Source organism: Pieris brassicae, chromosome 10 (assembly GCF_905147105.1).
Source record: "Pieris brassicae chromosome 10, ilPieBrab1.1, whole genome shotgun sequence".
In the NCBI taxonomy this organism is placed as follows: Eukaryota; Metazoa; Arthropoda; class Insecta; order Lepidoptera; family Pieridae; genus Pieris; species Pieris brassicae.
The window spans coordinates 1,458,752-1,483,148 of NC_059674.1; the positions used below are offsets into that span (position 1 = coordinate 1,458,752).

At 32.8% G+C, this 24,397-nt stretch overlaps 1 protein-coding gene across 2 annotated transcripts in view; it reads left to right on the forward strand.

Moving 5' to 3' along the window:
• Nucleotides 1-24,397, forward strand: part of LOC123715254 (paired box protein Pax-6-like) — a 51,998-nt gene that overhangs the window by 24,082 nt on the left and 3,519 nt on the right. For both annotated transcript variants that reach the window (XM_045670200.1, XM_045670201.1), the window contains exon 3: nucleotides 5,875-6,015. In XM_045670200.1, coding sequence (XP_045526156.1) covers nucleotides 5,875-6,015 — 141 coding nt within the window. The remainder of the gene's footprint in view (nucleotides 1-5,874; nucleotides 6,016-24,397) is intronic.

Here is a 24,397-nt window from a genome sequence, read left to right on the forward strand (position 1 = left end):
CCATGTAAATTCGTCTTAAACATTATTTATTTGTATGTTATATTAATCAAATTAAATTATTCGACATAGACATAATATTTATTACGAACGAAACACACAAAATAATGATGATAATCATCAAAAACAGAAAGAAAAATAACAAAAAATATTTTTTAAGGAATAAGGTACATTTTAAGTGTGTAATATGTGTGTTTGTAACTGGCCTTGGCACAGAATTGTGGAGCAGTCGTGTTCCACAGCGCTGGTCATTCTGCCAGAGACCACAGCAGTTAGTTTGCGTCTTAGACTTTCGAAAAAGAAAAGGGATGTTGAAAAAATTATACTAAAAATTAACAGTAAAGATATTTCAAAAGATTTTTTTGTAAAAGTATATAATAAAAAATTAGCATAATTGTTTTATATGCGTTACGTATACAATAAGAATATCCAGCATGTCTTGCATCCAAAACACATGGCTTGACTTGTACACAAAAATAAATAGTATTAAAAATCACAAAATTTTTAGTGGTATATACATCGGTTGCTTTTCGCAACCAAAGGTAGGGCAGGGTCCTTTGAGAAGGCACAAGTCCTATACAAAAAGGCCAGTTCCAATATCATTTTAGTGTGTAGCCAAGCACTGGCCGTTAACTACCCATGGCTAAACTAGTCCTAGAAGTTCCACTTATATGAAAATGTACTTCTAAACTTAAAAAAAATTACACTAAGGCTACATTACCCTTATTTTTTTTGTAAATTTTTAGGGTAAGGAAATTGTAAATATTGTATATTCATTTGTTATTATTACTAATATTTGTTAATAAACACTACTGTTATAGTCAACATAAAATCTATCTTTTAACTAATCTATAGTTATCTTTAAAAAATAATACTATGCTCAATTCAAGTCAAATCATTTATTTCAATTAGACCACTTAAAATGGCACTTTTGAACGATAAATAATTATAGATTCTATAGATTCTAGTTGTCCCTATCAAAAGTTAGTCGGAAAAGAAATGCATGCAAAGAAAAGCATGAAACTCCACACTAACTCTTTTAAAATAGGTTTAACAATACTCTGTATATACACTAGTTAAATAATTATATGTGAAGAAGCTCCTAGAATAAAACTACTATACTAAAATTACTTAAAAATTTAGCAATGCAACGGATGGGTCAAATATTGTATTGTTAGAATATAAGTTCATCACACTTTTCATATATTGAAACCGTAGAATATTATAATAATAAATAACTTATTTGCCAAGATAGTGGTACAGTGGTTAGAACGATCAACTACAATTATCGGCACATCAGCCATATATAGGCATACAAATGTCATATCAATTTTTTCAACGACTTATAATAAGAATATAAAATAATGTCAAAGACAATTATTTGTGCCTATAGTGCAAATACTCGCCTACGATATAAAGGCAACAAATTTGATTTTGTCAAGACGATCGTCACATGGAGTAGGACCAGCATATTTCCAAGCATATCTTGAATATAATCTTTTAATTTCTAACACGTTTACAAAGTGTATTTTTAATTTGTAAAAAAATCGTTTATTTAGATTTAAATCGTACTAGCTCAAAAGTCTCTGTGTTCTTTCACTCGGTAAATATAGTTTGGTATATATAAATATACGAAACACCTTATGTATTTAACGATATATACACGATAGCTAACTGTCCGTATTGGATGTAATGATCCCATATACGGCAAAGCTTTTTATCAGCGTTTTCGGTAAGCTTAACTTTTATCAAGACATAAAGACTTGTATGAATTTATATTGAATGGCGTTGACAAAAATGAGAGTATAAATAATGATGAATAATTCAGCGTGATCGGTATGGAGAGATGGTAAAAACAAGAGGCGATTCCGGTCGGAGAATGCAAGCGCTGATGCCTTTTTATGTAATTGTTCCGAAGCACGCTCACATCCATTATCTAACTGATTTAGGAATTACGGAATCCAATCATTTTTTACGTAGTCTCAAAGTTAATTTATGGTGAATTTGAAATACTCTCCTTTTTCTCACGCGTCTCAAATTATAAGCACCAACACGTTTTTGTTACAATTTATTGAGTTTGTTTTGTAATTGTTAAGCTAAATTATACCGTTTTAGAAGAATTGAAGAAATATTTCTAATTTTTTTCTAACTCTATAATTGTGATAACTAATTTCGAAGAGGCTTTAGCGTGCAACCCTCCCTTAGATCGTAAGTTTGATCCCAGACTGTACACAAATAGACTTTCTATATATCGACTCAAACCGTGAAGAAAAACATCATTAGGAAACCGGCTCGTCTTAGCAAAAACGCGTGTCAGGCACAGGAGGCTGATCACCTACTTGCCTATTACATTGACAAATAATAATGAAACAAATACAGAAATGAGGCCTAGACAGATAAAAAGATCTGAGATTTTTGTTTACTTAATTTTGAAAATGAGATTATTATAAAAAATAAAATAAAATATTTTACTTTGAATTAATTAAAAATGTTCTGACAAACATTAATAGATAATCAATAAACAAACAATTATTCATCAAGACTAATCATTTAACTAATAAATTACCGCAACTCAATAACAGTATTAAAATTTATGACTTGATTAATTAAAATTTTATTGAGATCCGAAATACATTAAAGTTCAACGCGCCCGCACATCACCATAAATTCTATTATTATATCCTAATTGTGTATCAAACGTCATATGTTCTAATTACGAATACGAATCTAAAAAGTATTTTTTTTAGTAATATTAGAGTTACTAGGACTAAAAATCATCTAGACGTACCTACGGCTCGCTTATCTGCTACTTTTAATCATCCAGTGAATAGTGAAGGCTCTTACAACTGGATTACTAACACTGATGTGTATATTGTTATATTTTACACCAGTCTTCCAACTTACCGTAACTTTGTTTGTCATGCTAAGAGGTTAAAGTTTTCATTTAGTTTTAGTTATTATTATTTTTTCTTATAGCTTTCTTATGTTCTAATATAATTTATGTGTATATATATGTGTGTAAATAATTTTACACGGAAAGTTTTTTTATAATGTATTTAAGCGGTAATCAATATGTGTATAAATAATAAATACAATATTTTTATAGTAGAAATCTTTGTTCATAATTTGGAGGTCATTTTATTGATACTATTTGTGTGACAGTTTGCGCGTAAACTAAGATCTAAACGTTCAGGCGACGCTAAGTATTGTACAATGTGTGTGTTGTCTGTGATTGGTTGTACACATAGCAAATTAATCTTAATTTTCGCATTTTGTTGCGCAAAATCTAAGGAATCAATTCAAGGAAATAACTGCAAGAGACGTAAAACTTTTTAAAGAAAACCTACCAAAAGATATTATTCAAAGTCAAAGTTAAAAAATCATTTATTCATATAGGTAACACAATGTACACTTATGAACGTCAAAAATAAGAAATACACATCAAATGCTTCTAATTTTACATTTACTGCCAGTTCTCTTGATTTGAGCGTAGAACGGAAGAGAAGAACTGGCAATAAACTCTCCGACACTCTTTTTATCGGCAAGTTTTTTTGTTTGTAAGGAGCTGCAACCATTACACCATGTCCCACATCACAAGTTATCAGGGATATCTTAAGTAATAAATAATAATAAAACCCAAAGGCATCATGAAAAATTTCCCAAGCATAAAATCTATTGTAAAACCATACTGCTGGCTATGCATGAGTTATTATTATTAAAGTGTATCAATAATTGATCAAGTATAATATTTCCAAAAATTTTACTCAATGACGGCAGCACAGATACGGGTCTAAAATTTATGGGGTCAGAAGTGCTGCCCGTAGTGCAGTATTTGATCCCAATTCTAAAAAGCTGGCGTAGAAGATCAGACAGAGAATGGCAAAAGTCTTTCCTCCAAGTACAGGTTTAAGTTGGCACCGTAAATAATAGTAATAAATTACATATATAATTAAAAACCGTTTTACGTTTGAAAATAAATGCATAACATCTACTTAAACATCACTCCTAAAATTATTATTAGTTACGAGCATCTAACAGAATAATAATTCCATTCTTGAAGCCTCATTTTCCCAATGTCAATGTTTCGTAATTAATACTAATTTGAAGTTTCCATTGTTATTCAGCACGATCCACCTGATTATCGCATTTTTTATCCAAACGTCCACCTTTTGTTCCCATTAAACCGTGTAATAGAAACCTTATGACATTGGTAATAAGATTCCAAATCGCTTAAATCATTAACTAAACGATCACTGCGTACCATTGCGACAAGCAATCAGCGTGTACTCACGTTTAGCAGTCAATGAAATTGCATCAATCGCTATTATTGGTATTTTTATAATAGACTATAATTCGATTTTCACTTTTTACACGCAGTCCTCGAATCTCGCTTTTTCTATGTCAAACTTCATTTGAAACCGCAATCTCAGGCGGAAGTGCACAATGAGTGTAATTGAATCGACTTAATGATACATTATATATTCATAAAATCGTGCGTTGGGGAAAAAACTAATTTTACGATACAAAGCAAATCGAATTACGTTTACTGGTTTTATCAGAGCGCATAGCACAAATAAATTACGTATTTTAAACGGAGAATAGTTTTACGTATGACTTTAACTACTTTTTCTTAGGGGAAAATAATGAAGACGTTTTGGTTATTTCACGACGCCATTTTGTCGCTAAGCTATCAATAGGATATAATTAAGTTCTACGAATTAATGGACAAATTATTATAATACTTTATTTGTATATAATTTTATAAATAATAATTGATATAATAATAACGCTTTTAACGTATAAGTCGTTTATCCGTGGTAAAATATTAATCTGCCATTATTGTCTGTGGAAAAAACTATAAGCTGAGATTCAAGGGAAACATATAATATAATTATGTAAAATTGGGGTCAGACATCCTTAACTGAACCCATACCTTGGCACGTCATGTCAACTGATAGCGTGAAGCGCCATCTTTGGACGACGGTCTGTAACAACAGTTATTACATTTAAATACACCAAGACTCCATCTCTTATCAAAGTTAATTTATATGTATAAGATTAATAAGTTGAGTTCGTTAGATATTGATAACAATTTGTATTAATAACAATATATTTTATAGCATACATGCAATAACTTAATTGAACTATATTAAACAAATAATTAATCAATTATATAAGATTAAAAGAAATATTTGATAATAAATTAGTGTTAAATTATCTCGTGGTTTGTGTAGTTTGTTTTGATAAATAATTGTAATTCCGAATATGCTGTATAATTAATAGTTGAAGGACCTACTGTGTATTGTACCTCAACCACACCGTCGATTTCCCTATTTATCAAATCAGCTGTATTATAAATTCAAACGAAATTAAAACAATAATTAGCATATGTACAAAACTGTGAAGAAACTGAATAACTAGTACAAGAAAAATTTAACCATTTTTAATTTTCACAATTCACTTACATTCCTTACACGCCCCATTCCAACCATCCCGTACCAAACATTATCATAATCAGTTACTTCCGGTGGGTACAAACATTTCAACCAAGTAAACCTGTATCTTTGTCTTAGCAATAAGTCTCAGTTTTCTATTTTTCTATAATATTTTACTAATGCTTGTTAAGTTACAATTTTATTTAACCGTTGAATGAGTCAATCATCCTGCTCTCCCTGAGATAAGGGGCTCCAATACTTACTAAAACTGTGTAGCTGTTATTGAAAAAATAAATTTTGAATTAAAAGTACTCCAACGCGAATGTAATAGATCGTGTACATAACTCGTTTATAAAGAATTTGTATCTAATATTGTGACAATTTTTCCTCTGTACAATACAATGCTACTAGCTCAGAACGTAATAATATTAATTCTTAACAGGTACACTTCGCCCACCAGGCCTGATCGGTGGAAGTAAGCCAAAAGTTGCAACACCTGCCGTCGTTTCAAAGATAGAACAATACAAACGTGAAAACCCGACAATTTTTGCGTGGGAGATTCGGGAGCGACTGATTTCTGAAGGTAAATTATAGTACTCTATAGATAGAAGCAACACAGTGATATTGTTAAACATAAAATTGATATGAAGAAAAAACAATTGACAATTGAGTTTTTTGTACTTTTCTTACACTCATAACTTTTTCGCCAAGCGTCTTTTGTTTTATTTTCACTATGAAAATACCCCAGGATATTTTTCTTGTAAAATTATTGATACTATTAATCACGTTGGTAGGATTTCAAAGCATATACTCGCCTAAAAGAATAAGAAGAAACACATACTAACATCTTAGGCCAATACAAAAACGCTTTCGGTTTTGCGGGCTTTACTGTGCGTTTCATAAAAACGTTAGAAAATATGATTAACTTCTATAACTAATGAATTTTTATAAATTTTCTTGACTTTAAATTTAGGTTATATAATAACTCTCAATAGAAGACGAGCATTAATAATGTTCCAAAAATGGCAACAATTATTTCCTAGTTTCATAAAAATATTTCCTTCTAAATGCTTTTTTCAAGCGTCCAAAAATATTTTTTGGCAATGGTCTATTTATTGAGGATATACACTATATTAGAAACAAGACGGGAGTTACAGTTGGTAACTACCTAACTACTACTCTTGCGAGGTGCAACCCAAGTGTTCTTCAAGACCTTGGGTTCTTTGGATATATGTGATGGCCAAGGTTGTTCGCGATACCAGGGTCAGAACCAGTCTGTTGCATAGATCCCCGTTAATAAAGACTTTGCGCACTGAATACTGTCTCCGACACTATAGACATATTTATATGTTCGCAGAGTGACTTCACAGTAGCGATATTGTGTATCTTATGTGTTTAATATTATCGTATTGTAAGGAATTTTTGTGAATAAATATTTATATTATAATAAGGGTGACCGAGCTAGTTTAGATATACCGCTCGCGGTAAAATCTCACAGAGCGGCAACCTTAGAACTGATTTTGTATAAGAAGTTAAAATACCCTTTGTGCGCCGGGAGCGATCACGAAATTGCGGTTACTGCGCATTCATAACTTCTTGCTAAGTGCACCCTTTCTCGTGACAACAAAAGTCAATTGTCAGTTGAAAATCGCCCAATCAAAGTTAATTATATTACTCAATGCTGATGTTACGTTAGATTTTTTACGAACCGTCAGCCATGAAAATGTATTATTAAAAAATAAGTTTATTTGTTATAAACAATTCATTATAATGTGTAAGATTTGGGAACAGTAAAAAATACAAACTTTCTAGATAATTCCAGTTATAGGTAAGTAAAAATAATTATGCCTTAACACATCAACAAAGTGTTTTGTTCAACTTAGTTTAAATTAAGATATATTTAATATTATATCACTAATAAGCTAGGTGGGTAGTTACATAAAAATTTCAGCCTACCCTCACTTTCTTATGATGCAATTTTGAATCACTTCACTGTTCTTTCAAATGCCGCCTTTGTAAAGAGCCTTCTTAACTTTTTCGTGACAATTTAGGTCGTCCTTCCGAGGGAATGGCAGGTTGGAAGTTGGTTCAATTGAAATGAAAATCACTTTCCATACTAAAATTATTGAAATAATAAACTAAGTAAGATTAGTTTAATTACAGTAAAATTGTGATTAGCGAATATAGTAAATCACTTACACAGTGTATCATATGTACATTATATGAAATTATTAAACAACCCAAGTTTGAAGTCGGTATTTTTAATGCGTAATACGGTGCGTCGAGGCCCTCTAGAATTACAGTATCTGGTTTCCGGGCTTGCGTGTCATAGTTTCGCTTTTGTTTTTTCTGTAATTATTATAATAAATACATTGAGGTTTCAATACTACTGTCATTAGTGACTTCGTTTGGAAGATACATTAACAATATATAATGACCACACACTATAATGTGATGATGCCGGTAGAAAGATGGTTAAATAAAGCAAAATATAAAAAATGTAGAATGCATCACAGGATTTTACCCGTAAATCCATATAAGTATAAATGCATTATTTAATTACTTAATAAAGTAGCTAAATTTATTATTAAAAAAAATATTACAAATATTATTCCTTACAGTTGCGACACAATGCGATAGTTTTATTCCTTAATAATCCATAAGGATGTGTTGAAACATTACGAAATACCGAACCTGCAATTTTTAATATTGTAAACTACATTAATTTTGGTTTATTGATGGAGATTGCGTTCTTTTCGAAATATAAATATGGACAAAAATATTTCCAGAAAACTAAAAGCTATACTAAAATATAATGACGATATTATTCAATAAAAATAGGTATTGTTTCAGTCTAGGTCTAACTACAAAACAAAGTACACAGTGTGGCGTATTTAAAAATAAAGTTATAGATACTTTTTGATTCTTTAAACTGATTTAATTACCACAATGGTTGCAAATTTGGTCTTAAATTCATCACAGATTTTTGTGACATGTCACAATATTGTTGCATTCACATATATTGTTTTATCTTGATTTGAATTGTTAGATTTGTTATTTTAACTTCATATAAATCAAGTATATATATTCCATGAAAATATAATCTAAATGCGTTTATTTGTTTTTGATATATTAGTTAATCGGGTTCGTTTTTCAAATCCAATTACAGCTACCTGTTAAATGAACTTTAGGTGGGGTCAAAACATTTTGGGAGGTCACGCGCAAGCCAATGAAATGCCAAATGATCTATTAGTTTCAGAGGCTTACCGGATATTCTAGAAGCCTTTTAAACGATTAGATTAGTTTTTGTTTGGTTTAGTAACTAACCATATTATTGATTAAAACATTAGTGCAATCAATTATAAACAAAGCTTTACCTAACAAGTGCTCAAGCGTGTGTTTATTAACCCTGAGGTCGTGTATTCAAACCATGGCTACATCGATTTTCTTTCTACACACAGTAATATAAGTGTACGACCCAAGGCTGTACGTTTTGCTAAGGCTTAGTTCTATAAGCGTGGCGATATCCTAAATCCTCAGAGTTACTCCCCGAGAGTATAGCCAAACGCACTTTCTTCAATTAACATTTCATTATTTCACTTATATCCTATTGTTGTATGCAAGTGGTTAATACGGAGTAAAAATAAATGCCTCTGTTATTTAAAGTACATTACGAAATCGACGGGACCGCGACCTATAATATATATTTCTCATTAAAATAGTATGTACACTGTACAGTAATGAAACAACATTAAGGACATCGTCAAATGATTTTGCGTTACGTTTATTATTTAGTATTCAGAGACGTATATATACGATGTATACATTTCCTAATATTTATTAAAAGCTAATTCTCTAGAGCTAGAAAGCTTAAAGTAAAATTCTCCCTCTGGCTTAGACTTTTAGGCCATGGGGTTCAAGTGTACAGGTCCTAATTAAAGATTTAAGGCGCCTGGTAGTTGGTAGCGTTGACCCAAGATTCGGTGATTTTCTCGCTCAACGAGTAAGTACAGCGCGGAAATTACAATTAAATACTTGTTACATATGTTATTGATTTACTATATAAATATAAACATGAATTTACTAACTAAATTAAATACATTAATATTCTTCACTTAACATTTATTTTTATCAGACTTTAACAACGTGTTTAACACATTTACCAAGTGTAAAATTAATATAAACGTAATTAGCTAAATGATAAAATTTGATTGCCTCTTGAATAAGCGGTAGAGGCAAGTGGGCATTATGGGCGTCGAATATAAGGCGAACAAGCCAATTGTGATAATTGCACGTAAACTCGCATTCTATAGTGAAACCAAACGATTCAATTTCAAAACATCACAACCGCCATATCGTTTCGATCTTATCTCTCATTCAATAAGGGTTACAATTAAACATATAACTGTCATTACAGTTTCTCTAGACTAACTGGTTCTGGAGATTTTCTGGTTTATATGGATACCGGATTAGGACACGATAGCATTCTTGATGGAGACATTGAGCTAATGTGATCATTTCCAAGTGTAAAGCCTCTTAAAAGGTTTATTTTTCGAAACACGTTATTGTTACACAATTTGGTTTAATGGTAGTAGATTAAGTTAATGGAATTACCATTTTAAATTATTGACAAATTGTAAATGAACTTTTAAAAGCACGTCGGATTTCGGGGTGATTTAATACAATTTATTAACTTGTTAAGTAACACTTAATTTGTATTTACTTTCCCCACATTGTATTTAATATTACTTACTACATATAATATGTAAAATAAACAATTTAGCTTAAATTAATGTAATGAGTACATACCTACCTATATATAAAAGAGAATGTGTTTACAAATTTAAAAAAAAAATCAATGTTGTTTAGTCTTTTATAAAAATTGCAGTTTAGCATCTATAATAACAAAAAATTTAATCAAAAATATCTTATCTGTATTTTGTACTCAGTGTTTTATTTAACTATAAGTTCCACAAGAATGACAGTGCGTACTCCTATTTCTCGATTACAGCTGATAGAGGACGAAGCTTTGTTTTTTATTGTTTTTTTTTTCGTATATATATATTGTATATTGTATTTATTATAGTTAATTAAAGATGTCACGAGAAACGTTCTGTAATGGTTGCAGCTCTTTACGAACATTTAGTAAAACAAAAAACTTGGCGATTAAAAAGAGTGGCGTGAGTTTATTGCCAGTTCTTCTCTTCCGTTCTACGCCCTTGATTTGAGAACAGGCAGTAAATGTAAAATTAGAAGCATTTAATATATATCTTTTTGACGTTCATAAGTATACACGGTATTCTATGTTCGGTCATCTAAATGAATCAATGTTAAATAAAAAATAAATTTTGATATCAGTTTGTATTTGTTAAAACTACAACGAGGTCTTTTAGCTGAAACCAACTAAATTCAATTATACTTATATTATCTTTCGGCCATACAATGCGTTGAGGTCATGGAAACTTGGAGAAACTGATCGTGGTCGGTAACACAGAAGGAAGTAGATTACGTGGCCGTTCACCAACCAGATGGATCCAGTAAAAGACTTGTTCTGGACTTGTGCTGGAAAGAAACCGTTAATAACAAACTGTCCGCTCCATGTTCCCTTGCTTACTACGACACACAGACTTGAGCTACCGACTGAGTAAGATTTTCAATCAAAATAATTACGTAAATGTTTAAAATATTGCAATTCACGTCGCAATTACTTTAAAGTTTAACTTATTCTAAAACAAAAGCTCCAATATAATCACAGCAGTCTAATATAGACTTTATCATTAAAGAGACAAGACTCAATTCTATTTTATGATTTTGTCGTCAATTGTTGAAATGTGTTTATAATAATTGCGGTGCACCCATGCCCGCGTTGTATGTGAAAATTGCAAACAATTATTCATAAATGCACATTATTACTGTAAATAGCGATATTTTCACAGGAAGTGAGCTTTTATAAAATGAACGAAAGGCCACGTTCAGTTCACACATACATTCAATTTGAAATCATTGCTTTTGCTGATTATTTAACGTATAATACGATAACTAATTGAATATATATCAGCCTAATTGCAATGTTTTAGATTGCTGTTTCATCTCTTTCTGGCTCATTGTGTTTACAGCGATGAAAAGAGACAGATAAAGTATAGTATTTATTATAGAACAGAGGGCTCGCGAGCGTTGGAATTGGTAATTTCTTGAACCACTCTAAGTTTGGTTTTAGTTTTGTGGAATTCTTTCCTCGTCCGAAAATGTGCTTTAAGACTTTGTGATTCATAATTGATACCTTTTCAGTATACCTTCTATGAAACGTATTTAACATAAGGGAAGTAATTGGTATTGTAATTACCTATTGCCATTATTAAGCTATGCGTCTCCAGGGTACTTTCCTTCAGGTGTTGTTTTCTACATAGGACCACAAATAGCCTATCCGGTATGCGATAAGGGCTAGAAACATCTAGAAAGAAATTAGGCAGCAGGAGAGTGTCAAATCTCGCCTAGACAGACCTAGTTAATGGCTAGTATCCTCTTGATATTTATGGGTGAGTTGCAGCTGGCTGGCGGCACAGCATAAAAAATAAATCAGTGGCGCAACCTTTCAGATTTCTGTATACGTTTCATGATAATTTTTTAATCGAATAGGCAAGTAGGTAATCAGTGTTCTGTGCCTGACACACGCAAGGCAAGCCGGTTTCCTCAACATGTTTTCCTTCACAGTCGGAGCTAATGTTAAATGCGCACATAGAAAGAAAATCCATTGGTGCACAGCAGGGGATCGAACCTACGACCTCAGGGATGAGAGTCGTAGGTTAAAGCCACTAGGCCAACACTGTGGCACAGCATACCCATGCCTTTATTAGAAGATCATTTCGGCCTTCTCCTTAATATCAACTTTCTCCTAGACACTTAACCTATCACACGACACATTAGTCGATAATCATTAGCGAAACGCGAATATATTTTATCTCATACTGGAACTGATGATTCCCAACTAACTTAAACTAGACATAGACAACATTTATTGTTAACGAAACTCTCACCCAGAAAGATAATGAAAAAATAAAGGAGAAAGGTATATTTTAAGCGTGTAATGTGTTTGTCGTAACTGGACCGGGCTTAGCATTATGGATTAGACATGATCCACAGAGCTAGTCATTCTCCCAGAGACCACAACGGAGCTTTTGCGTAAGAATGCTCGTAATTACACAAAAAGCTCTAGCTTCAATCGACAAATATATATCTATTGTAAAGAACCCGAGTTCGAAAATCGAATTTCCAAATTGGAATACTGAAGATGTGATGTATTTATGATTGCGTCTAATTGAAGGATGGATTTCGGTTTATCAAAGCGTGTTGACCGGAGCGGACCACCTGCTGACGAGTAGAGATTCTTATCACTAATGTCTATCAGACAAATTAGACCTTTTTACTATAAAAAGCAAGTTATTTTATTTGGATTTCAAATATCATTCGATTTGCCCTATATTAATTTAATTAGTACTAAAGTTCTATGCCATTTTCATTATAGCATTTATTATTTTTACGTTTAAGTTTGTACGTTGTACGATTTATATTCATTAGCAGGTTTTAAATTAAACGAATTTATTTACAGTTAAACACAAGAATTAAAATATCACAATTTCTAAACTACTTTCATAACTAACAAATACCTAAGATCAAAATATGAATCAATTGTAAGAAATTGATACAATTAACGTTAGTTAGTTAGGGAGAGTTAGAGAGAGTAGGATGATGGTGTAAACATGCAACTCTCGACCCTGGTCGTGCGTTCACGGCTTCAATGAACACCAAATGTCAGTTAAAGATGCCCGAATACCTTCTTATCCATAAAAAAAGAACAAAGACACGAACGTTATATGTGGCACAGAATATATAATAGCGCCAATGAATTAATGAAAAATTCGATAACTGTTAAAAATCTAATCTTCATTATAAGTTTGCGTAACGCACGAGTGGCACATCTCCGAGCTAAATGGCCTCTGTCGTTGTCGCCTTACATGCCTAATGTGTTAAATATGTGTTCCACCCTACACGGATAAAACTTTTAAGGTTGTGTTCCGAAGGCTTTACTCTTAAGAATGCATATACAGTTAGGATAAATTTGATTTGTGAAAGTATTAGAAATAAACAAATTGAATAGATATCAAATCGAATTCATTACAAAATGAGCACGTTCATAATAGAGTTTTTATTGTGACGCGTGCGCAACTGTGAGCGTGTTTATGAAATTGGTTAAATTGATTATTTCATAACTGAATAGCATTTTATCGTGAGCTAACAATGGGGGGTATACTTGGGCTAAAGAGCCATCTAGCGGGATTATAAAGAGTTATGTATCCAAGCAATAAATTGGCTGACTGTTGTCATTACCAGGATGTTCTAATATTCCCAGTAAGAATGTTATTCGGAAGAACAAAACTTAAGTGAAACCGTTAGGACAATAAAAATATTTCTTCATATTTTGTTGCGACAATATTCACTATGATAAAAGCAATAAAACAACTTTGTACCTTTCAAGAAAATAGGATTTTTATCGATGAAACAGTCCAGTAACCGAAGTTATATTGCAAAGACAGTTCATAGGTGCACAGTCGGGGATTGAACCTGCAACCTCAGGAATGAGAGTCGCACGCTGAAGCCACTAGGTCAACACTGCTCTATTAGTAAGTTTAATTGTACTACAGTCTATGAAAATTGTGGACCAACATACTTGTAAGCGCACACTCCCTCAGATAAATAGACAAAAATATCACAAACCTCCTTTTTTGTTAATTAGAAAATTTTTAAAGTATTAAAAAACCAGCGCAGACAATCGCGGGAACCAATTCACTGATCTCGTTAATTTCTTCTATAGCTATCAAAACACCAGCTCTTCTATCGTCTAAATTTTAATAAGGAGACCACTACTGCCTTTGTTCGCCATGAATCAGCGGTTTTTTACAATAGCTTGCGCAACTTATCAACAAAATCGATATCGTCTTATGAGGCGTTTCGGCTTCAGCTACCGATTATATTTAATTCGTTAAATACTTTTGGGTTATAGTGATTTTCAACGCTTTTTAATAACTATCTATAGCATTTAATTAAATAGTAGGTTAAGAAAAACACTTTTTGAACGGATTAAAGCTATGTATTATTATTAAAACTTATAGTTATTTACATAATTCATGGCCACGCTGAAAAGTACGCGAAACGTCGGAAAAAATGTAAAATTTAGAATTATGTACATAACTATAAGTTTTATTAATAATACATAGCTTTAATCCGTTCAAAAAGTGTTTTTCTTAATGTGTAAAAGCTATTTTAACAAAAGACAATACTAAATAATAATTTAAGAAGAATGTATACAGTCTTAGATGGCTGTAAGTTATATAACTATTAAGAAATAGATGCATATATGAAGCACACATAGGTGGAATCACTATATGTGCCCGTTTGGCCCCGGTCTATCAAAAAATTAAAGAATAATTTACATCTGACACAAAGATTCAAGATTTAGTCATTCTATATGCAAATACTTGCTTTAGTGGCTTACAAAATATTTAGTCTTAAAAACGGCTTCTAAAATTTATTAATAAAATATTAACTCGGGAAGATATCAAATCCTACAATCAGTTCTAGCTATAAAAGGATTTTTATAATGAATCGAATGTGCAGTAGATTTGAAACAAACAAATACATTACTGTAGGAACAAAAATAAATATAAACTTGATATATGTTGTATCAGTTTCACAGAGAAATAATAATTATTCACAGCAGAACATTTAGATATATTTAAATCACAGTTCTTCAAACGCAAGTGGAAATAAAACACAAAACTAAGCTTAGCTACCTTATAAACGTGACCCCATCGAAGTTCACTCCGAAGCACTTTCAATTTAAAATAGTCTCAAGTTTTTTACGAGACTTTTTTGACATTTACTAACAAGATCGCTCCGTATAGAAGAAATAAATCAAATCGTCATTGCTCCCAATAAACCGATATATTTATTGATTTGTTACAGCCTCATTCGGTTCCCATACAAAAAAAAACTTTTTAAAACATTAATATGGACATGGTTTTATTGTTATACTTTAAGTAACAAGTTTCAGTCGACATCGGTTAGACAACTGAGTGTTTTAAGGCAGTTTTTTCCGCGCAACACCACTGTGTGGAACCTGTTACCTACTGAAGTACTTCCGAACCAATTCGACATTCGCGTCCTTCAATAAATGATTTTAAAATTTGTTATTAGTCCGTCAACGCATTCGTGAGCCTCCTCATATTGAAAGTGTCCACGGCAGTAACACTTAACATCTGTTGAGCCCGCTACCCGTTTGCCCGTGTTCTATAAAAAAGGATATGTTTTTTCGTATGTCAAATTTAGATTATTACCCCCATAAAATTATAATTAGAGTATAGTCAGACAGAAAATTAACTAAAATACTCTTTCGTCTCTTTGTCAAATTCTGTTTGTGATAAGAGACAGATGAATGGTTAGAAAGTCGCAATTAGACTGACATAGCTTTTGTAAGAGTATGTCTTCTCTTAGATCTCAGAAAACATATATATACATACTAGCTGACCCGGCAAACGTCGTTTTACCATGTATAATATTTCCATATAGTATAGTATATACTATAATAAAAAAATCGGCGTTGATCGAAGCGGGGTGATAATTAAGGGTTGTATGTATTTTTGTATGCTGTATCATAAAAAAAATGTTTAGAAAATAAAAAATATTTTTTTGGGATGGACACACCCTATCATTTAGAGGTTAGGTCAAAAGCATCGGTGAAGCCGTTTCGGAGGAGTATGGGAACGAACATTGTGACACGAGGATTTTATATATATATAGATACATATAAAATTTTACTTTCGCTTAATGCCCTACAAACCCTAGAATGGGTAGAGAGCGTAGACAGTGAGGCTCTTTGAGCCTCATCTGCAACTATACGAAGGTAGGTTTGCATAGGTTGGCTACGTTAAGTTGATATCATTGAAATCTCTTCACCATACCCTATCCATTTCAACGTGTGTCGCTTGATCTGCTGGATAATCGGGCTTACCTTCCTAGAAGTTATAGATCACTGCCGTGTAATTCTTTCATGGGGAAGGTGATGAAATTTTTAAAGGCAAGTTGCCTTTGTAGCGTAGGCGAGTATTTGGACCATTTGACATCAATTGTAAATATTGACATTATTTTATGTTCCTATTATAAGACATTGTAAAAGTTGATATGACATTTGCATGCCTATTTACGGCTGATTGTTGTGGATATTTGTGGTTGATCGATCTAACCACTGCACCACTATCTTGGCAAATAAACGATTCATTATTATTATTATAATAGCGCTTCCAAAGTTGCTCGTTAGAGATCTAGGCCAGTTACTGCATAAAGATACTTAATTAAGCTTTAAGCTACCAAAATTTAAAGGCTTCCCCACAGACACAGGTTGTAGCGCAAACTATATACTATAACTATCACTAACTATTACATATAGAAATAATTCTTAACGCTTAGTCTTCACTCTAAATCTTATCTTAAAATACACACACAAATTTATCCTATCTCTGTCATAACATTTTCTATGTAATATGTGTGTAAGCGATAAAAAGTAGTCTCTATTATACGGATTCATAAATCAAAAGTCAAAGGTGTTACAAAAGCTGTTAATCACGTTGGCACGTCTGTTAATTTGCCCGTTCATTGCTAATTGAAATGGGGAAGTGCGCGGGCGCAGCTCAGTAGGGCCCCCTGTCGGCAAACACCTTTTTACGAGTCCCACTCCACGGGTGCCGCATGATTGCCTTCTTGTATTATACTAGCCATTTATTTAGTTCACTCATGTGTCATACATATTGCTAGAAAGTTCTTTTATTATTTACATTTTAATTTAATACAATCAAAAAAGTAACAGTCATAAACATTGTAGCGCAACGCACGTTGCCAAAACTACGGCTTCCAGACAAAAGACAGATAAAAAAAAGTTAGTATAAGAAATCAGAACTAAACCTAAACTAATTGGAGAATGAATATATTGTAATCTTTTGCCGCAAACTTTAACTGATTTGATAAAACTATTACTACAAAAGTAGTGTTGACATAGTGGCTTCAGTGGACTCTTATCCCTGAGGTTGTAGATTCGAACTCTGGCTGGGCAGCAATGGACTGTCTTTCTATGTACGCGTTCAACATTCGCTCGAACAGTGAAGGAAAACATCGTGAGGAAACCGGCTTGACTTTGACCCACACACTTAACGGCATGTGTCAAGCACAGGAGGCTGCTTCACGTGCTTGCCTATTATCATGAAACAGATACAGACATCTCAGGCCCAGACCAAAAAGTTGGAAGCGCCTATGATTTATTTTAATTATTACCCTAAAAGGTGACAAAATTCAATTGATTTTAACTTCTCTGCATAATGTATACAATCCTAGAACCAGGCCAGGGAAGAAAGCACAAAGCTAGCCTTTTTTTGTATTTACGTTCTCTTTACAGCCTGGATCCTGAAGACTGTGCTATTAAGATGCTCTATCCTTTTCTATCACAGTGCGATAATAATTTGATTGAAAGAGATAAATGTCAATACTTATTAACGAAATCTACTGTAATGGCATTGCGTATAATTTAGGGAAATTACACACCTACGCGTTTAGCTTATCGGCAACTATAAACATCTTATCTTATCTTGATGAACAAGCCTTATAATTTATTATAGTAGATTAAAATTTAAATATTTTAAAGTCAATTTTGTTTAAACAAAATTGATTACATGAAGATTTGATTTTTAAAAATTAGTATAAATTTCATAGCCATGGTACAGACACTTTTTTGGGTCTATGTTTGTTTATGTATAAGTCGTTAAACATGTATGCCTAAATATACAAGTAACTATGACTTCACAAATTTCAGACATATATACATCAATTATATTAGAATACAAAACTCGTAAGTCATAAGACTGTTGTAATATACATGAATTTTAGTAATGAAGTTGTAAGAAGGAGATAGCCAATGGAGCTTAAAAGTGACAGTGATAGGTCAAATGTTAATGTGAAATTATTATATCCAGGAAGAGAACGCCGAACCTCAAGACAGGTCAGACATAATGACCCTAATCAAATTTATCATTGAGTCGGCTTAAACAAATAAATTCATTCCGAGCCATTAGGCACAAGATTCGTTTGTTAATGTCTCAATTTAGAAGCGGACGTAAATCTTCGGAGGCGTGACAATTACTGTTACTATCCAATACAAACAAAAAGGTTTTCCGTCAATTATCGATAAATTAACCCGATTAAACACTAAGACGTCGGCGCCGGAGTTTATCTTCGGACATGCCACGCTTTTAGGCAGGTACTTCTAACAAGGTTTTTATTACCGACAAAATTTAGCAAAAATTGGGAAGATTGTGTCCGGAAGGTATGTTCTAAATTTATGGCAGTGATAAGGTAATCCATAAATTTTGACACACGAACATTTTCGCCATTAAATTCTATCTACCTGCGCGATTTATTAAACATATAATATACATGCATAGAATCGCGAATATAAGGTTTAAATCGTTTAGGTAATCGCGGAATATGTTTAGAATTAGTATTAAGAATATCCATAGCGCAAAATCACCTGCATCATGAGCATACCTTACATACACACATGCATACATACATACCGTCACTTATACGGCATCACACATCATTGCCAAATTAGGTAATAGGTACTAGTTATGTGTAGTGAATAATTTTTATTGTTTTTTCCTTTTGTGAATCCATCTTAGGCTATATTTTTAGTGTAATTGTTTGTTTCTATATACAATTTTTGAAAGTTGTATTATAACGAAACAAATAAATATTTTTTTCTATATTATAATAGATAGTTAAACAGTTAAATTAAAGAGCTAAAATTTAATTTATCTGCATATTTTTCAAACAGTGTTGATATGCTATTTGCACAGTTATCTCTAGCTTGTATTGTGTAGGAAAACTTTGTAGAACCTTATTGTGTATAAGATGATCTATGGATCTCAGATCAAGAACAGTACAACACTATTTGATAGTGTTGTACTGTTGCTGGGTTAGTATTATAGTTCCATTAAGGCCATTTAGCGATCATGCCAAAGCCTCTATAAGCAAAATCTATCTTCGATTCATTACAATACTAGTTGGCCCAGCTGGCCACAGAAGTATTTCAGAACGAATTCGACTTAAGGTCTTCATGACAAGACCGATTCTTAAAAGGCCGACAACGCACTCGCGAGAGCCCTCTGGAATTGAGTGTCCAAAGGTGGCGGTACCACTTAACATCAGGGGAGCCTCCTGCCCGTTTGCCCTGCTTTATATTAAAAAAAAAGAATCGAAAATTTTAATAGACGTAGAGCATTGTGACTAATCATGATAAAACGACTTTAGACAAATTGCGTGGCCATGACTAAGCATTTAGAATCTGAGTTGATCCCAAATCATTAAAAGAACAATTATAGATATCGTGGTTCCCACCTGCAACCTGCTGTTGGATAATGATCTTTTTCAAAACAAACACTTAGATATACTTAGTGTGGTATCAAAATAATTATTTTATACCTAATTTGAATATAGAACATTGGAGGTGTTTAGCGATTTTATTTATGTAAAAATATAAACGGTAATAGGCCAACTATTGATTATTATTAGAAAGAATTAGCCATAAAAAGAATTATTTAATATAAAATTTGAATTTAGAACATTGAACAGGTGTGATTACTGTATTTATTAATGAGCATGTTAACAGGCAAGATATTGATTGCGATTAGACATTATTGATTCCTGCATACAATAATGTCTTGGAGACTTTAAAGAATGAGGATTCATATTGTTATTCAATACTTATAGTAAACCATGTTTTATAAATTGATTATTCATTACATTATATATTGGTTATAATACTATATATATGCAATGGGGTGAAAGTAAACAGACGCAACCTTTGTATAAAAAATCTCATTTAACTAAAGTACGCAAGTGTAAAATAAAAAGCGGAATTTAAAATAAAAAGTAAAGAATTCAAAGCCTCCAACGACAAGATTGCTTACATTTTCGATTATGCCTCGTTACGGAACAAAACCGATTTAACTGTTCTATATACAGTTTTTTGTTAGATATTAATAACGCGTTGCTAAACTAAACCTTTTTATGGCTTTTTAACTATTTGGGTTAATGGTAAAATTATTTAAAGGAGTATTTTATTTTTAAGCCATCAAAAGATAAATATATTTTATAAGTTATTGTTTTTTTTATAAACAGACATTTCAAGCACAAACTAGATAAACTTAAACATCAAATTCCAGCTTCTTCCTATGGACCAAATTCAGCGAAAGGCTTGCCCAATTGCCAATCTCCAACATGTTACAGATCAGCTCGATTCTCTTTCTCTGCGCAGAGACATTGCGTCTCTATATTTTTTCTAAAACGTGTACGATGGTTAATGTTCTTTAGAATTGTTTGGGTTGTTCCCACCTGCCTCGTTTTAACACTGTGCGAGCCGTATCAATGCAAAATTTCATCAACCTTGATGGCTAGAAGTCTTCCATAGTCCGCAAGGCACTTTCTTTTGCGAACTAACGAACTATGGACTTGACTTCTGGTGGGGGACTTCCCTGAGAGATACGACCTCTAACTATTCAATGTTATAGTGTACTCCTCCGTCAAGGGCCAGCAACGCACCCAGTAAAATCTCCACGGACTGCGATGACTGCCCTTTATGGGCGTCGCATACGCTCGTTTGCCCCCCTATAATACTATATATAATACTCAAATATTATACTATATTTAATGAAGAGCAGTGGTAGTGGTTCGCAACTGTCGTGCATTCGAACCACCGCGGCACCAATGGGATTTGTTTTTCTTGTATGCGCGCTAAGGTTCATAAGGTTGACGTGTCACATAGTGTAGGTATGTGTGATATAGTTATTTTGCTATAGTTATCTAAAGAGAACTAAACCTTTTGAGTTAATTGGTGTAGTGAAAAGTGCAAATGTCGGACACACGAACGTGGTGTCAAAACATTATAGAACACTAAGATTGTAAATGGACATTATCTAGTTTCTTGAAAATTAAGTCAACATATGACTTATAATTATTGTATATGCTAGATTGTTATTCATTTAAAGTTGCATACTCTTTTGTAGGACAAAAATAAATGCCAGCGTTCGGCTCACATACATCGGTACCAGAAAAATATAATACAATACTTAATCTGACAAGCATTTATTGGCAAACATAAACACGAAGAGATGAAAAAAATTATAAAAACTAAAGGAAAATTCATTTCAAAGTGTGAGAGAAGCAACAATTTCCAGTTATTCGGTTAATATTACTAAAGTTGAACCACAAACCTAACATTTGGACATTATATTCTGGACAGATGTGATTAAAAATTATATTCCTCTACGAAGCGTTTGTCAGCAATTTCCAGGAATAGTTTAGTTTTTAGTCCGATTAAGACGTTTCCCGTTGGCGTTTAACACAACGACCATTCAAAGCATTTCCTATGGAGGCATCACCGATTACCAAGTCAACAAATTGTGAAGCACTTTTTTGTTATTCCGACGTGCTAACAATGAACAGAGGCGCGCAACTGATCATTACCATTATGCTATAAAGGCTTTGTGTTTTGGGTAAATTATAACAGGTAGGCTTTGTGTTTTACTCGAGAGCACAATGGGGCTTCATTACTAAGCGTGACCACATTAAATGTGAGACGCCATTTTCTTATGTGTAAAAGAAGCCAGAGGGCCGCGATTCGTTCGGTTCGGTTGTCTTCAGAATCGCTGTCACAATGTATATGGTATCCCAGTATCTTTAATAAGATATCCAAAACTCGAAGATTTGTATGCAAATTCAGTACTTTCTCAACATCCGTCGCAATTATAGTCAAAAAAATTGGGGGTCGAAATTTTCCGCAGCTTGCCTCCTGAGCATATTGCAGTGGACCAGTTTGTAATTTGCCTACGAAGATTTATTTTACTTTCTATGTTTTATTTATTTTACTTTCTTTATTTTTTTCTATTCAGAATTTCGGTTTGGCCTCAATTTTAGTAGTCTGAAAATTACAAAACCTATAAATCTACTTTATTGGTGAATCTATAAAAAAATATAGATTAATTAATGTTTGGCCCTTAGCAAACACTTTCAGATGAACTTGCAATAATATCTATTACACAATTTTTGTGTTTAGTTCTAGTCGATTCATACTGATATTACATATATATTGCTTTTCTGAACCAATTTGACTTCGGGTCCTTCAAAAAAAGAGACAGGCAAAGCACTTTCCAGCCTTCTTCAGCCAGACAATGTGAATGTCCATGGACGTTCCACAACTAATAATTTTTTAGGGCAGTTTTTGTCGCGGACCACCAATATGTGGAACCAGCTGCCCACTGAAGTCTATCCGAACCAATTCGACTTGGGTCAAGAAAAGAGCATACCAATCCTTAAAAGGCTAGCAGAGCACTTGCAAGCCCTCTGGCATTGATTGTCCATGGGCGGGCAGTAACACTTAACATCAGATGAGCCTCCTGTCAGTTTGCCTCCTATTATATATGTGCTTATGCGACCTTTAAAATATCTTCACACTTCTTTCCGTACATAACAATGTTTCTAACATTTAAGTCAGTTATTAATATAATAATAGTGACAGGTTTGCAATTATTGTTACCATTCGAACAAAAACACCTAAATGCTCTACTTATCGTAATTACTCAAAATGTTGTAAAGTCAATTTGCTGCTATTTACACAAAATAGACATATTCCGTCTACTGGTTATCATTGGTACTTGTTACCGACAATTAACCCAACAATTACTTCGACTTTCGATTATATTTGACGCTAAACGGCACGTTAACTGTAAAAATAATGGAAAATTGAAGAATTGACTGGAACTGTGCAAACATTTTTTTAATTGATGGATTGTGTCCAGGGTCATTCTTCCATCCATCCTTATTTTATTAAACAGATACACAAATTAAAATCATATGCATTCGTGTTACGTGTCTATAGGTAACGTTACATAGGTAATATTATTATTTACAATATTCATGGGCGATCTGGGACGAGACCGTTCTTTGATTTTTGTTTGTCTCCGTCAGGTAATTAATAATTTTGTCGGAGAATCGTTCCAGCCACGCTCTGCGCTTTGTTTCGATGTCCTGTAGGCCGTTACGATCTACTATCACCTGTGTTTGTTGCTCCAGGTCGTGTCTGGAAAGAGATAATATAGGGCAATGTATATCTAGGCATTGTTCTACAGTTTGTTCGCCATTAATAATACTATTGAACGCATTTATGGCTTTAATAATAATAAAGCCTATTTATTTCCCCTCGTTATATTTCTATAGTTACCCTAATAATTGAATCATACTACATACGTATAATTTGTATTTACAATTGTATGAACCTACAAAGTAATAATAAAAATAATTAAAAGTTATTGAAAATAAAATTGAAATTGTAAAAAGTTTGGTACCTGGCAGTGTACTTTTAACTTGGCAGCATTATATTTATGATGATAAAAACTGGACTAGACCTGGACCATAACCAGGAGGTACTAGAGCATAAATAGCCATAACCGAAGGATGCGTCGTGTCATGAGGGTGGATGAAGTGAGAGAGGTATGTCACGACCATAGCAAGAGATATGTGGTACCTGTCTACCCCATCGGGAAAATGATTTTAATTCTTATTCCGCATTGTCCTTCCGTGCCATGAATCGAATCTCCTTCTCAGATGAAGGTAAACCTCGGAATCACATATCATCAGGTGAACCTTCTCCCCGTTTGCCTCCACTAAATAAATAAAAAACTGTTATATGAAATACAATATTGTGTCTTTTGTACAATCCTACTTTTGTTTGTTTTAATAAGAACTATTGAAACACTATTACTTAATCTTACATTATTGAAAACCTAAGTTAAAGTTTAATTAAATTATCT